General features: G+C 49.4%; 1 protein-coding gene across 2 annotated transcripts in view; it reads left to right on the forward strand.

The window, feature by feature from the left end:
* The window catches only part of rftn2 (raftlin family member 2), a 128,569-nt gene extending 112,848 nt beyond the window's left edge, over nt 1-15,721 (forward strand). For both annotated transcript variants that reach the window (XM_038789078.1, XM_038789079.1), the window contains 2 exons: nt 10,619-10,703; nt 13,794-15,721. In XM_038789078.1, coding sequence (XP_038645006.1) covers nt 10,619-10,703; nt 13,794-14,060 — 352 coding nt within the window. In that variant the 3' untranslated portion in view covers nt 14,061-15,721. The remainder of the gene's footprint in view (nt 1-10,618; nt 10,704-13,793) is intronic.
* The last annotated feature ends 566 nt before the right edge of the window (nt 15,722-16,287 follow it).

Below are 16,287 nucleotides of genomic sequence, written 5' to 3' on the forward strand. Positions count from 1 at the left end.
TCCCATTTGGGCATACACATTACCAGGACTTCCCGCATCCCCTCCAGTTTCCTGCTAACCACCACATACCTACCCCCCCCCCAGATCGACCACAATCCTCCCCACCTCAAATGCCACCCTCTTTCAGCACCGTCACCCCCCTCGTCTTCATATTCAGCCCCGAGTGAAACACCTGCCCCACCCATCCCTTCCTCAGTCTCACCCGACCCTCCAACCTCGGTGCGTCTCCTGCATAAACACCACAACCACCTTCAGACTCCGCAGATGCATGCACAGATGTGACCGTTTAAGTGGCCCATTCAACCCTCGCACATTCCACATGACCACCTGGTCTGCTCCCCCCCCCCCCCCCCCCCCCCCCACTGCCGATCAGCCGTACCCCTTCCTGGGCTAGCCCCTAGCCCATGTCACGAGCTCTCCAGGCCCACTCTCTGATGTCCACCACCATCTCTCCCTTCCCAATTGCACCACACCAGCCTCACCCATGTCAGCAACCAATTCCATCCCCCTCCGCCTCCAGGCCTTCCTCCTGGGAACCCCCTACTTCACTTCCGTTAACTAACATGGTGGCCCCCAGCCAAAGCCTGGAATATCCCCATTCCCCTCCAATCCCCCAGCCACCAACAAACAGTAAAGTAAACACACTCACCATAACTGCTCCCCCATCGAAACCCACCCAAAATACCCATCCCAAACATTCCACCACAGACCCAAAGCTCCTCTCCAAAGTTGTTTCCTCACACTCCCCCATGTCCATGGTCTCTCATAAAGTCCATCACCTCCTCCTGCAGTCAAAATAAAACTTTAATGATAAGTTTCCCACAAGCGGGCCAGGTACAAAACTCCAAACTTCACTCCCTTCTTGAAGAGGGCAGCCTTTACCCGGTTGAACCCGGTTCTCCTCCTCACCAGCTCCATGCCCAGGTCCTAATAGATCCACAGCTCTCTCCCTTCCCAGGTGTACCTCCCAGTCAGCCTTGCCCACTGCAAAATCTTCTCCTTGTCCAAGAAGCGGGGCAACCGCATCACCATCGCACCCAGCAGCTCCCCCACCTGCGGCCTCCTCCTCAGCGCCCTGTGCACCCCATTCCCCTCGAGAGGCCTATCAAAGTCCCCATCAACTGCTCCAACATCCTTGCCACATCCTTGGCGGTGCCCGCTTCCTGGTTACCCTCAGGCATCCCGACTATCCTTAAATTCTGTCGTCTGGAGCGATTCTCCAGGTCCTCCAACTTCTCTCTCAGCCACTTTTGGCTGTCCTCCACCTCCGGCGAGTCAAAATAAAACTCATCACCCAACTCCGCCGTCAGCGAGGCCATCAGCTCCTCACGCTCCCCTCCGCCTCTGCCACCTTCTGTATTGCTGGGCCCTGAGCCTCCAACCTCTGCCCCACTTTCTCAATTTCCACCCTGAGCTGCTCCACCACTTTAGCCCGGGTCCTCCGAGGCCTCCCTTCTCTGCTGCTGAAACTTATTATTTAAAAACTCCGCCAGCTACTCCGTCGACCACTGGACGGGCAGCGCTGCCCCCTTGCCCTCCGCCATCTTGACATTTGACGCACCACAAACTGCCCTGCTCCAACTGTTCCCTTTTTCTTATAGCACTTCTTGTCCTCCGTTCCATGCACCAAACTCACCAGAGGAGTATTACCTTCCCTGGGCACTCACATCTTTCACCCTCAAAATTACCCATATACGTGTGGGGAAGGCCCAATAAAATCCATCTTGAGCGGGAACCACCAAATTTGCGACCCCTCACTCCATGGCCACCACTGGAAATCCAACAGCAATCATTTTCAATCCAAGAATGAAATAGGTCATTCAGAGTGGATACCAAAAGGCCAAAAGAGTTAATCTTCCCCAGGTTCCTTCTCTACATCCAGTAGGGACTGTCATCTTTATCAGTAACTTTGAAATTTCAATTGTAGTTTTGTGGTGAATAGGATCTTATCCTCTCATATGCATTGGTCAGGAATATTATCAAGAAGGCTGTGTTGCTGAGGAGGCCCAAGAACTTCCAAGTACAATTTACCGTTGAATCTCTGATGAAGAAAGTTTGGAGGTACAGGCCCCATATTTATGGAAAGATGAGGGGTGCATAGGACAATGAGGAAAACCTGGCAAGACTGGGCACATCGGGCAACTGGACAAATTGACATGCTGGTCAGCTGTTTGGCTGGAAAATGTGTAACAGGAAGCTGTAACCAGGACTCCTTAGGTCAGGAATCCAGTAGCTGGGGCAGCATGGTGGTGCAGTGGTTAGCACTGCTGCCTCATGGCCCTGAGGACCCGAGTTCGATCCCGGCCCCGGGTCACTGTCTGTGTGGAGTTTGCACATTCTCCCCGTGTCTGCGTGGGTTTCACCCCCACAACCCAAAGATGTGCAGGTTAGGCGGATTGGCCATGCTAAATTGCCGCTTAATTGGGAAAAAAATTATTAGGCTCTCTAAATTTATTTATTTTTTAAATCAAGAAGTGACTCTCTGAACGCCATTCTCAACACACACAAGCTACCACAGTTCTCACTCTGATACAGATCACTCCCTCGTTCCCATTAGGGTGAGGATGCAACTCTTGACACTTTTTGATTCAAAACAGGGGCGAAATTCTCCGACCCCCAGCAGGGTCGGAGAATCACCTGGGGGCGCCTAAAATCCCGCCCCCGCCGTGGCAGAGATTCTCCGCCACCCGGGAAGTGGCGGCGGCGGAATCTCGCCACTCCGATCGGAGAGGCCCCTGCGGTGATTCTCCGGCCCGGATGGGCCGAAGTCCCGCCACTAGGAGGCCTCTCCCGCCGCCAAGGTTTAAACCACCTCTGGAACGGCGGGATCAGCGGCGCAAGCAGGCCCCGGGTCCGGGGGGGGGGGGGGGCGATCGAACCCCGGGGGTGCCACCATGGTGGCCTGGCCCGCGATCGGGGCCCCCGCTCAGACTCCGGGCCAGTGCCCTGGCTGCCCTATTAACCTCCGCGCCCGCCACGGCCTTCGCCATGGCGGAAGCGGAAGAGAACCCCACATCGCGCATGCGCCGGCAGTGACGTCAGCGGCCAGCTCCCGCTGACGTCACTGCCAGCACATGCGCGGACCGGCGAAAGCCTTTCGGCCAGCCCCGCTGTCGGGGGCGGCGGTTTTTTGCACCAGTCTTCTAGTGGCAACCCCACTAGCTCTGGCGCGGGGCTGGCCCCCAAAGGTGGGGGAATTCCCCACCTTTGGGGAGGCGCGACCCCTGAGTGGTTGGCGCCACTCCCCTACTCCGGGACCCTCCGTCACGCCGGGTAGGGGAGAATGCCGCCCCAGAACTGTCATCCTTGTATCAATGTCAGCCATACCGCCTCCCTGGATAAAAAACATCAGTTTTCCGCTCGATTGAACAGGTACCCTCCAGCATTCCCACACAGTGCTTCAGGATAGAAGCATAGAATTCCTTCAGTGCAGAAGGAGGCATCCAGCCCATCAGGCCTGAAAGAGCACCCTACCTAGGTCCACTTCCCCATCTTATCCTCGTAACCCCATAACCTCACCTAACCGGCACATCTTTGGACTGTGGGAGGAAACCGGAGCACCCGGAGGAAACCCACACTGGGAGGAAATTCAAACTCCACAGAGACAGTCAGCCCAGGTTAGAATTGAACCCAGCTCCCTGACACTGTGATGCAGTAGTGCTAGCCACTGTGCCACCCCTGAGTGCAGAAGCAAAATGGAACGTGTTTTGAGACAACTTCTACAAAACCATACTCTCAATATATGAGAGGCAAGACCAGAAAATTATTGACCGGTTTGAAGGGAACACTATCGTCATTTAAGCCAAGTGGTCCACTCTCATTAATTACGAGAGAACCGAGCGAGAAAACTCTGAATCCACTTACAGTTGCTCAAAGTAAAGTCCAATAGATTGTTAAACAGTGCGTCAATAATGACTGGTTACAACTTCACCAGACTGTAGATCCTGGCTGAACCAGTCAGGTTTCTGAACTGAGAGATCTACAATTGATCTTCTGATCTGCACAGCCCAGCAGCTGTGAGAGAAATGCCATGAACAAAAGAGACTGCTACATGTTGCCTTCATTGATCTCACCAAGGCATTGACCATGTGAGCAGAGAGAATCTATTTACGCTCCTGGAGAAAATTGGCTGTCCACAGAAGCTGCTCAATGTGATCTCCTCTTTCCGTTATAACATGATGGTTAAGGCCAGCTAAGATGGGGCAGCATTGGAACCCAGACCTGCAGCAGGGTCAAACAGGGTTGTGCCTTGGCACTGACGCGCTGTGGCATATTCTCATCTAATTTGCTGCTATCTGCCTTCAGGCCATCTACAGATGTATGTTTACATGCCAGAACTAATGGAATGCTGTTCAGACTTGCTTGCCTGAGAGAAGGTGTGCCAACCCCCCTCAAGTTTCTCTATGCTGACTATGCCGCACAAGCATATCGAGGAATACCTTCAGTGGCAAATGGACTGACTGCGTCGCACCTGAGAAGAGTTTGGTTTGGCCATTAGCATTAGGAGGACAGATGTAATGATCCAGGATGTGCCAAGTTGCCATGTATCGCATTGTACGTGAACCGAGAGATTAATGATCGGCTGGATTCTCAAGTTCTGACGCTGGTGCAGATTGTGGAGTTCCACGAAAGGAAACTGGCATCACACCTGGACCAATTCACTACTGTGAAGGGGTTAGCACAGGCGCCACGTGGATTCCAATTGGAAACGGTGTGGGATTCGCCGGTTCCACAATTGACTCTCAGGAGGCTGACAAGCTGCAGCTGCAGATACACACTGCAATCCCCACACACGCCATCCCAGACAACAAGATGGCAGCAAGGTGAGCGGCACCGCGTTTCACAGACGCCGAGCTGGAGACCCTCCTGAACACGTTGGAGGAGAGGCGGTTGAACCTGTACCCCAGCTGGGGAAGGAGGCTGCCAGCCGCCACCATTCGCCGTGCCCAGGCACAGGTGGCAGACACGGTCAGCGCCACCAGCAACATTGGCCAAACCGGCCAGCAGTGCCAGAAAAAACTGCACAACCTCCTCAGGGCAGCCAGGGTGAGTAGGTAACCCCCCCCACACATTCGCAACCCTCCGTCACACACCCTAACTCCTCCTGCCCCCATCCCCCTGCCACAACCTGGAGGGTGGCTGGACCCCCACCCTGCACCACATGCCGGTACCTATACCAGCCGCCATGGCCGGGTGCCCTGGCCACCAGCTTCCCACCCTCTGCGCTGCATGCACTGGACTGACTGTCTAACACTGTCGTGTTCCATTCCTCCCCCCCCCCTCCCCCCAACCGCCCTTACCCTCACCCTCCCCCACGCACCCACCCTCACACCGCTGCCACCATTTCCACTCCCCCCGCACTGCGGTCCAATCATGTGTCTTATCTTGCGTCTTGCAGGACCTACTGGAGATGGGGTGGGTCCATCAGGCGTCCCCGCCCCCAGTCAGTGCCACAGCTGGAGCCCCCACTGTGAGCCGAGCACTGACGATGAGAGCACGTCGGACACCAGCCCTCGACACAGCACTCAGGACACCCGGAGCTCGGGTCCAATGATGACACTGACGTCCCGTCATAGCTGTCTCCAACACCCTCCACCATACCAGAGACACTCAACTCGGTTGGGCACTTTAGTGAAGAAGCTCCTGGGACACTATCTGGTGCTTACCACACAGCTGATACGGTACAGCTGGTGACGGTAAGAAAATTAAAGGGGGTGGATGGTCGGAGGGCGGGGCCAACCCCAGGGACTAGCTGCCATCCAGGTGGGTTTTGCGCACTTCTGGAATGGACAGTCCCATCGACTATGGTTGATGCATTCAGGGATTACTGGGATTGCCAGCGAGCATCCAGCACCTGCAGGTGGAGTTGGGAGGGTCCACCCCATGCAGGAGCAGGGGTGGTGGCCACAATGCGGGACACCCAGGCCAACACTGCACAGGTGGAGTCCTCGGTGGGGGCATTGGTGCTGAGGGTTTTGGCTATTGATCAGCATGTCCAAAGCCTGGGATATTCTGTACAGGCATTGGCCGAGGCCAGGACAGGGTTGCTGCCTCACAGGCAGCCATGCGTCAGAGCCACCTGGAAATTGCAGCGACGCTTCTGAGTGTGGCCCAGTCACAGGGGCCATGGCTGGGAAACGTCGGTGGCATTGCCCAGGCACTGGCCTATATGGTGCTGACACAGAGGGAGGTGGCCGATCCAGAGGGACATGGAGCAGTCACTGGCTGATGTGACACAGACCCAGAATTGGTGGCACAGTCAGTGGATGATGTGGTGCAGTCCAGACGGAGATGGTACACTCCCTGTGTTCCATGGCCACGGGCATGCAGATCCTGGTTGAGTCCAGATCACGTCCAGGACTGGCAGTGCCCAACCATCTTCAACCTCTTCATCAATCACATCCCTTCCATCATAAGGTCAGAAGTGGGGACATTTACGGATGACTGCACAATGTTCAGCACCATTCGTGACTCCTCAGATAATAAAGCAGTCCTTTTCCAAATGGGCTTAACAAGTGACAAATTACATTTGTGCCACATAAGTGCCAGGCAATGACCATCTCCTACCAAGAAAGGATCTAACCTCCGACCCTTGACATTCAATGGCATTATCATCGCCGAATACCCCTTAATCAACATCCTGGGGTCACATTGATCAGAAACTGAACTGGGCGAGCCACATTAATTATGTGGCTATCAGGCAGGTTAAAGACTAGGAACTCACCTCCTGACACCGCCCCCCCCAAAGCCTGTCCACCATCTACAAGGCACAAGTCAGGAGTGTAATGGAATGCTCTCCACTTGCCTGGATGAGTGCAGCTCCAACAACACTCAAAAACTCAACACCATCCAGAACAAAGCATAGGTTTAAGGTGCGAGGGGCAAGGTTTAGAGTTGATGTACGAGGCAAGTTTTTTACACAGAGGGTAGTGGATGCCTGGAACTCGCTGCCAGGAGGAGGTGGTGGAAGCAGGGACGATAGTGACATTTAAGGGACATCTTGACAAATACATGAATAGGATGGGGAATAGAGGGATACCGGACCCCGGAAGTGTAGAAGATTTTAGTTTAGACGGGCAGCATGTTCGGCACAGGCTTGGAGGGCCGAAGGGCCTCTTCCTGTGCTGTACTTTTCTTTGTTCTTTGTTCTTTGATACCTGTTTCATGATTTTTAAAAGCACAAGTGAACCACGCCATACGGAACTCGGCCCATCGGGGCGGAGGATCGAGGAGGACCGGAGAATACTCGGTCGTGCCCACTAATGATATGCAAATGGCGTTTACTGCACGTGCGTTCCGGACCAAATTGAAGCCGCTGTCGAGATGACGGAGAATTGTGAATTGGCATCAAATCGGCGGCTGCCATAATTTTGCCGTCACAACCTATTCTCAGCTCAATCATGTTTCCTGATTTTGCCTTCAGCCAACGGAGATTCTCGCCCAATATCTGCACATATCTAAGCTCTAAAATCACCAGCAATCTGTCATTTGATGCTGAAATTGACATACCATCACAAAAGCTGCAGCTGTTATGTTTAGTGCAACAACAGCAACTTGATTGAGAACACCAAACTGTGTATCTACCAAGTCTGTGTCCTCAGCATACCTTTCTCTACAGGGAGATACCTGCACAACATCACTAGACGGGAGAAAGTTTCTAATGTATCATGTTATCTCTCGGCAGGAAGGTAACTCTGAGGTCCTGGAGAATGATAATTTAATCGGCATACATTCATGCTAAGTCAACAAGGACTGCCCTGGCTTGGGCCATGTTCATCGGATGGATGATAGCTGAATACCCTTCTGTACGATGAACTAGCTACTGGTTATGACCTCCTGGGTGTCCATAAGTCCACTGCAAGGACATGTGCAAGCAGATTTGAGATGGTGACACTGACAAGTTGGAGACAGTCACTGATGATGGTGACATGTGGCGGCTGTCTGTTTGGAAGGGCATTAAAAGAGGTGGGCAGAAGAAGAAGCTCAGCATGCTGAAGAGAGGGCCCAGAGAAAACAAAGGTCAGCACATCATGCACCTTCTCAGCCACTATCTTGCTCTGCAACAAATGTGTCAGTGGCTGCCATGCCAGAGTGTGGCCCTTGAGTCACACCTAGCAATACATAAACATAGAGTTCACCACCGTGCAACAAACCATTATCTTACAAGGTGCAAGGCTAACACCATCTTCTGGAACCAGCCACTCCCAACTCCATTTTGCTGCCTTATTTTACGAGCACTGGGAAACCCAGCTAACAAATTCAGATCAACCCCCCAACTGCATTCTGGGAGCCTGGTTTAAATGCGATGATAAAGTATCTCTGCCCGGCTAGATGGGACTCTGTCCACAGGAACCTGTTGCTGTAAAATGGCAATGCATCAAGTTGAAACAATTTCACTTTTTGTAGAATTTATCCCCAAGTCTTCCCACCCATCTTTGAAAGGGGTTAATATCGCGGCTCGGGATTTATTGGAATAATTGGGAAGTTTAAGGATAGAAAGCTGCTGATATAATGTGCATGACTTATTACCCATCAGGATACACATGGAGCACTGCCACCACATTGCTGCAGAAAGACCAGAGGACATTTGACCTTTATGGCTTCAGTATTCTGGATTCACGTATGATAAAATAATATTTCAGAAGGTGATGCTCTCAGATTAGCTGAGTCTGGTACATCCTCTGAGATGCATATTTTCACGGGAGAATCAGAGAATCTCATAAGAGATATCCAACATTCATCCTGAAGAGGTGATTGGCCTTTGGACATTATGCTTCACCATGCTAGCCGCAAGTCTGCAAAATCAAAGTGGCGGATGATTGTTTTTTAAAAACTGCCCCCAGATCAATGCAGAAGTTGTGCTTCAGGAATTCCTAGGTGAACTGAACTGGAACATTACTGTTAAAGCTAATCGCAGAGGCAGCACGGTGGCCTAGTGGTTAGCACAAACCGCCTCACGGCACTGAGGTCCCAGGTTCGATCCCGGCTCTGGGTCACTGTCCGTGTGGAGTTTGCATAGTCTCCCCGTGTCTGCGTGGGTTTCGCCCCCACAACCCAAAAATGTGCAGAGTAGGTGGATTGGCCACGCTAAATTGCCCCTTAATGGATAAAATAATTGGGTTAATCTCAATTTAAAAAAAAAAATTTATAAAAAAAAAAAAGCTAATCGCAGAGCTTCCTTTTAAATCTGATGAGGAATGAGCAAATTACCATGTTTTTTTTTAATAAACAATTTATTGAGGTAGTTTTTGGCTTATAAACAGTTACAGACATCATCAGAAAGAAAGCAAAAAAGGCAAAAATGTTGCAACATTCCACGTACTTTCAATACTTCCATCGTAACATATTGCACAAGCCCGCTCCCCTCCCACCGGTACTACCCGCCATATTTTCCTCCTACTCTACTCTGCCCCCCCTTTCCCCCCCACCCACCCCCCTGCTGACGCTACACTCTCCCGCAAAGAAGTCACTAAATGGTTGCCACCTCCGGGTGAACCCCTGCACAGATCCCCTCAAGGCGAACTTAATTTTTTCCATCCCCAGGAAACTCGACATTCCGCAAGCCACCACTCAGTCTTCGGGGGCTTTGAGTCCATCCACGCCAATAGTATTCGTCGCCGGGCTATCAGGGAAGCAAGGCCAACACATCGGCCTCTTTCTCCCCCTGGACGCCCGGGTCTTCCGAAACCCCAAAAATTGCACCCCTGGACTCATCACCACCCTTGTTTTAGCACCTGGGACATGACCCCCGCAAATCCCCTCCCAGTACCCGACTAAGCTTAGGGCATGCCCAAAACATTGTGAACATGGTCTCGCTGGTCCTCCCGCGCACCTAGCGCATTTGTCCTCTATCCCGAAAAATTTGCTCATCCAAGCCACGTCATATGGGCCGGTGAACGAACCTTAAATTGGATCAGCCTGAGCCTAGCACATGTCGCGGTCGAATTTACCCTACTCAGGGCCTCTGCCCACAGCCCATCCTCCATTTCCCCGACTAGCTCCTCCTCCCATTTAAGTTTCAGTTCCTCTGTCTGGGACCCTTCCTCCCTCATGAGCACCTTATATATACCCGAGACTCTGCCCTCCCCTTCTTCCCTCCTAGAGACTATTCTGTCGAAGATCCCCATTGGCGGGAGGCGCGGGAAAGATGGGACCTGTCTACGAACAAAGTCGTGCAACTGTAGGTATCTAAATCATTTCCCCTTACCAACCCAAATTCTCTCCAAGCTCCTCAAACTCGCGAAGCTCCCTTCCAGGAAACATATTACCCACCCTTCCCGCCCCTGCTCGCCGCCATACTCGGAACCCCCTATCCATACTTGCCGGGGGCCAAAACCGATGGTTGTCGCAGATTGGCGCCCAGACAGACGCCCCCATCTCCCCCACATGCCTCCTCCACTGGCCCCATATCCGCAGGGTCGCCACCACTACCGGGCTGGTGGTGTACTTGGCCGGCAAATTACCATGTTTTAATCCATTAACTTCTTTGAGCTTTTCATCATCAAAACAAAACGTTTACATGAAATATTTTAAGCCAGGACGCCTACGATAGATTCATTGTTATTGTTTTACAATAATTCAGTCTGAATCAATTTCACATACGATTTCATGTTTACAGTGAAGGAAATTTAGCAACAAAACAAGTGATGTTCTTACAGAGACCTGCCACACCCTGCCCTGATCTGCATCTGGAACCATTAGAGGTGAGTAAATTAATGGTAACATCAGGAATTGCAGCATTTTCAATTTAGAACGTTAGTCTTATGATATTGTTTTCTTAGCATTCCAAATATTTGAACAGGACATGTACACTGATGTAATGGCAGCAATACAAAGTAGGAAATGTCCATGTAATTCTGCACTGCTCCAAACTCAAAGGAATGATCTGGGTTTATATGTCCTCCGTTGATAATGAAATACATAAGGGGGTGCTGAATTGTGATTGATGTCATGTAATGTAGTTGTGAGTCATTGGGTGGCACAATAGCACAGTGGTTAGCTTCTGGTGCTTCACAGCACCAGGGGTCCCAGGTTCGATTCCCAACTTGAGTCACTGTCTGTGTAGAGTCAGCACATTCTCCCCGTGTCTGCGTGGGTTTCCTCCCACGTGCTTGTTAGGTGAATTGGGCATTCTGATTCTCCCTCTGTATACCCAAACAGGCACCGGAATGTGGCGGACTAGGGGCTTTTCACAGTAACTCATTGCAGTGTTGTAAGCCTACGTATGACACTATGGCTCCAAGGATTACATTATGAGGTGCATTTACACAAGGATTAAGGGCTATGGGTGAGAGAGGGTGGGTAAATGGAGTTGAAATCAACCATGATTGAATGGTGGAGTGGACTCGATGGGCCGAATGGCCTTACTTCTGCTCCTATGTCTTATGGTTCTTCTGGTCTTAAGGTTTTTAGGGTTTGAAAGGAATTGATATGACAGATATAGAGAAGCTTTTCCTGCTGGTAGGGGAGTCTAAGGCGAAGGGGACATAACTTTCCTTGAAGGTTTGGCTCTAATTTTAAGCAATACTTCTTCACACAAAGTGTGGTACAGGTGGGGAGCATGCTTGAGGGGCAGAGTGGCCTTAATCTTGTTCCTATGTTCCAGTTGTTCTGGTTTTGAGCTGCAATCCAGAGACTCCAAGGGTATAATCCATGTTGAAACTCAAGTGGGGAATGCCATGTTGTCACATGCCGGGCATGATCTAACCAAATTGCAACCCATGACGAGTGCATTTAGCCAGGTGTTTCCTGGTGCTCTTTCAGTGCAGGAAGAGATTGGGACAACATTTTAAATGATCTCTCGACCCTCGACACAACCCCCGAATCCACCTATAAGGGAGTCCTCAGGTGCCCCCCTCTCCCCACTTCACACAGGCAGGGCATCCTCTGGCCTAATCTCCAGCACTAGCTGTCTCGCTCTAATGTGCAAATTTACCAGACAGTGATCCCGCTCACAAATGGGGGCCAGATGGAACGCCACTTGGGGGGGGGGGGGGGGGGGAGTGGTCTCCCAGGGATCAGAGGCCCCCGGGTAGTTGCCCTCCAGGAAGGGTGACACCCTGACACTGCTAGTGCCACCCAGGTATCATGGCACTGCCAGCCTGGCACTCTGGCATGCCACCTGGATGCCAGCCTGGCACGACAAGGTGCTTAGGTGAGATGTGGGGAACAAAATATTTCAGAAGGTTTTTGGTCTGTTAAATTTCATTCCCCTGAAAGCAGTGAAGGCTGGGCCATGACTTCATTCAAAGCTGAGTTAGATAGATTTATTGATAGACAAGGGAGTCCAGGGTTATGGAGGGCAGACAGGAAGATGGGCGTTGAGACCACAATCGGATCAGCCGTGATCTTGTTGAATTGTGAGTCAGTTCCTCCGCTGCGAGTTGTCGCTCTACTGCAACTACCAACGCCGAAAGTCCACCAGCTCTCCTTGTCTGAACTGCCTCTTGATGTTTATGGTAGAGCTCTGGTGAACCAGTCTGCAGTGATCAGTTCCACAATCTTCACCAGGTTAAATGTCTTGAGCTGCAACCATTGCCAGGCCAGATGTATAAATTCATAAATCTGTACTCTTAAATGTTTCCCCACCTTGTACGTCCACGCTTGAAATTGTTAAGCTGTTACCATGGAAACTACTCCAGTGGAGGCCAGGATTTCCTGCATCAATGTCTGATATTCAATTGCATGCATTGGTTCCAAGCCAAAGTTTGCCTTTTGGGCATCTCCAATAAAACATGGCACAATCCCTGTCCCCTGTTCTTTTGGACCCTTTTCTTGCTCTGCTTATCATTGAGAGGTCATATGGTACACCTCCATATCATCACCTGTAATTTTGCTGGGCCAGTTAAGCAGTGGATCTGTCACCTTGAATTATAGGACCCAGGGTTCAAGAAACAAATAGACTAAAGCTGAATGCTTTAAACAAGTATGGTTTATTCACCAATGGTAGTTGTGTCTTTAAGTGCAAAGATGAACAGAATAGTAATAGGGATTACAAGAACAAAGAAAATTACAGCACAGGAACAGGCCCTTCGGCCCTCCCAGCCTGCGCCGATCCAGATCCTTTATCTAAACCTGTCTCCTATTTTCCAAGGTCTACTTCCCTCTGTTCCCACCCGTTCATATACCCGTCTAGATGCCTCTTAAATGATGCTATCGTGCCCGCCCCTACCACCTCCGCTGGTAAGCTATGCTTTTAAGCATAGCCTCTCTCACTCTCCCAAACAGAGCTGTTCCTTTCCTTCGCAGGCTGCAAATTATTCCTGATTGGTCTTAATTGCCTTTAAATACCTTTTAAATCTATAATGGCAAGCTTTGGTCAATCTGACATTTTATACCATTTCTCAGGGCAGACAATAGAAATCTCAAAAGCGTACAGTTCACATATTGATCTTCTCTCACTATGTAATTCTATTCTAATCCCCTTCAATGTAGCCTGTTATATTCATCTGTTTCAACTCCCTGTTAAATGGTAATATAGATTCCACTCATATACACAGATATAGCAGCTAGATTCAGTTTAATATTGGCAGAAGCTTGGGAACAGATCACTTGTCCACCCTCTCGAATGGGAAGCTGCATGCTAAGAGATTTGGGAAAGAAATACCATTCTCGGTGGATGAGGAAAGAAACTGCTTAAAATGTTTGGGTCGAAAGTTTATCCGTAAAGGTCAGTTCTGTGATTTCCCCAAAACGTGTGTGAGAATTCAGTCTCCTTTGGTTTAAATACAGTCGAGAATATTTTCAGTATTCTTTTCATTTCTACAAGCCGCATTATTGATTCTTACTTACAGAAAAAATCTACTCGACAAGGAAAGGTCAGTGAAAAAAACAAAAACTGGAACAGAAATGTGGGGGTGACCACCAGTAAAACTAAGCCTTCAGAAACAGAGTCACCTGAGGATTCTTGTACTACTTCAGAAAGAAACCTCTGGATCAAAGAGCCGTCACATCAATATGGAGGCATTTCTGGAACGTCTCGCACTGATGATGTTTTCAGAGACTTGGATGATGAGCAGCTGGACCAAGAGGAAGAAATACCTCAAGTTACCTGCATATGACAGAGCACGGTTCCATTACAAAAGACAACTGGACTTTCTCGAATGTACTTTGATTGGCAGTCACTATAGCTTTGTGAGATGTGAATATTTTTATCTTCAAACAGAAAGTTATGTTTGAAAATGACGTGTCTTTTTCTACTTTTCTATAATCTTCTGGCCTATATTAACAAATATTTCAGCTCTCAGGATTTATGCACACAGGGATTTCTTTAACAAATCCCAACTGCCGATTACAATTTGCTCTTAGGATGAACTTCACCTGATGATTCAAATAACTCTCAACTTATTTTGTAAAACTATTCATAAGAAAGGGGTCATTTAGATACTAGCAGGTATTTATATTTACTTTTAAATTCTCAAGTGATATTTTTCTATTTGTATTATGTGCATGCTAATTTTTAAAAATTATATTTTTAACCTCTTCCTGTAATTTTCTTCCCATAATTTTGGGGTTGTATTTTACATTCATATAGTTAAAGAATATGCTCACATAAAGCAGTGCTATCTCTGCATTCTCTGAAGGAAGCATTCTACGACACTGTTCAGTCAAGGCAATAGTAGTAGCCCTGCCAAATAGTGTATAAATAGCAATGAACAGTAGATAAAGTAACCTTCACCTCTGTTCCTTTGGCATCAACTATTTTTGTTTTTCATGGGATGTGGGCAATGCTAGCAATGCCAGAATTGTTGTCCATACCTAATTTTCCTTGGAAAGGTGATGATGAGCTGACGTCTTGAACAGTTGAAGTCTGTGTGGTGAAGGTCTTCCCACAATACTTTTGGGTAAGGAGTTCTAGGATTTTGAACAAGCGGTGATGAATGGCAATATATTTCAAAGTCATGATGGGGTGTGACTTGAAAGCAAAATTGCAGGTGGTGCTGTCCGCATGCGCCTCCTGTCCTTGTCTAAGTGGTCAAGGTCACAGATCTCAGAACTGTTAAAATAACCTTGGCAAGTTGCTGCAATGCCGTCTGCAGACACAATGCATGAGTGATGAAGAAAGTGAATGTTTAAGGTTATGGATTGGGTGCCAATCACATGAGCTGCTTTATCCGGAACGGTGCTGAACATTTTGCATATTGTTGAACTGCATTCATCTAGGCAAGTAGAGAGAGTATTCCATCACATTCCTGACTTGTGCTTAATGGAAAGGTTTGGCGAGTTAGGAGGAGAGTCACCTAGCCTTGCAGCCACAGTATTGTTGTGACTGGTTAGTTTTCTGGTCAAATATGACTGCCAAGATGTTGATGGTGAAGTTTTGACAAAGGTGTTGTCATTGAATATCAAAGGGAGGTGGTTAAGACCTCTCTTGTTGGAGAGGATCATCGCCTGGCGTTTAAGTGCTGTGAATGTTACTTTCCACTTATCAGCCCAAACCTAGACATTGTCCAAGTTTCCCTCCATGCAGGTACAGACTCCTTCATTATCTGAGGACTAACGAATGGAACTGAATATTGAAGTTAGACATTGCTGGAATTAGTAACTTTTTATTAATAATACACAGAGCTATTCAATAAGAATCAGACTGGTACTAGTATCAATGCACAATTCTCTCAATTAATGTATTTATTTATTCAGTACATCAAAAGCATAACTTAAAACTCCTATGATTAGTGGGCAGCACGGTGGCACAGTGGTTAGCACCAGGGACCCGGGTTCAATTTCGACCTTGGGTGACTGTCTGCGTGGAGTTTGCACACTCTCCCTGTGTCTGCGTGGGGTTCCTCCGGGTGCTCCGGCTTCCTTCAACACGCCAAAGATGTGCAGATTAGGTGGATTGGCCATGCCAAATTGCCCTTAATGTCCAAATGTTAGGTGGGGTTACAGAGATAGAGCAGGGAATTGGGACTAGGTGGGGTCCTTTTTTGGAGGGTCGGTGCAGACACGAGGGCTGAATAGCCACCTACTGCAATGTAGGGATTCTATGAAAGATATGAAGAACCAGAGTATCAATTTGTGCATTGAGTGACATTTCAGATGAAGTACTCAGTTGAATTGTGTACTCATTTCAGATCACAGTGAAATGTCTAACTCCTGGGGAGCGATTCTCCACCCCCCACGCCGGGTGGGAGAATTGCGGTAGGGCCGGGCGAATCGCACCATGCCGCCCTGGCACCCCCCGTGATTCTCCCACCCCCCCCCCCCAAAAAAAATGGCGTGTCGCGTTTTTCAACAGGCCGCTCAGAGAATCGCCGCTCGCCGTTTCTCACGGCGACCGGCGATTCT

This window comes from Scyliorhinus canicula, chromosome 2 (assembly GCF_902713615.1).
Source record: "Scyliorhinus canicula chromosome 2, sScyCan1.1, whole genome shotgun sequence".
In the NCBI taxonomy this organism is placed as follows: Eukaryota; Metazoa; Chordata; class Chondrichthyes; order Carcharhiniformes; family Scyliorhinidae; genus Scyliorhinus; species Scyliorhinus canicula.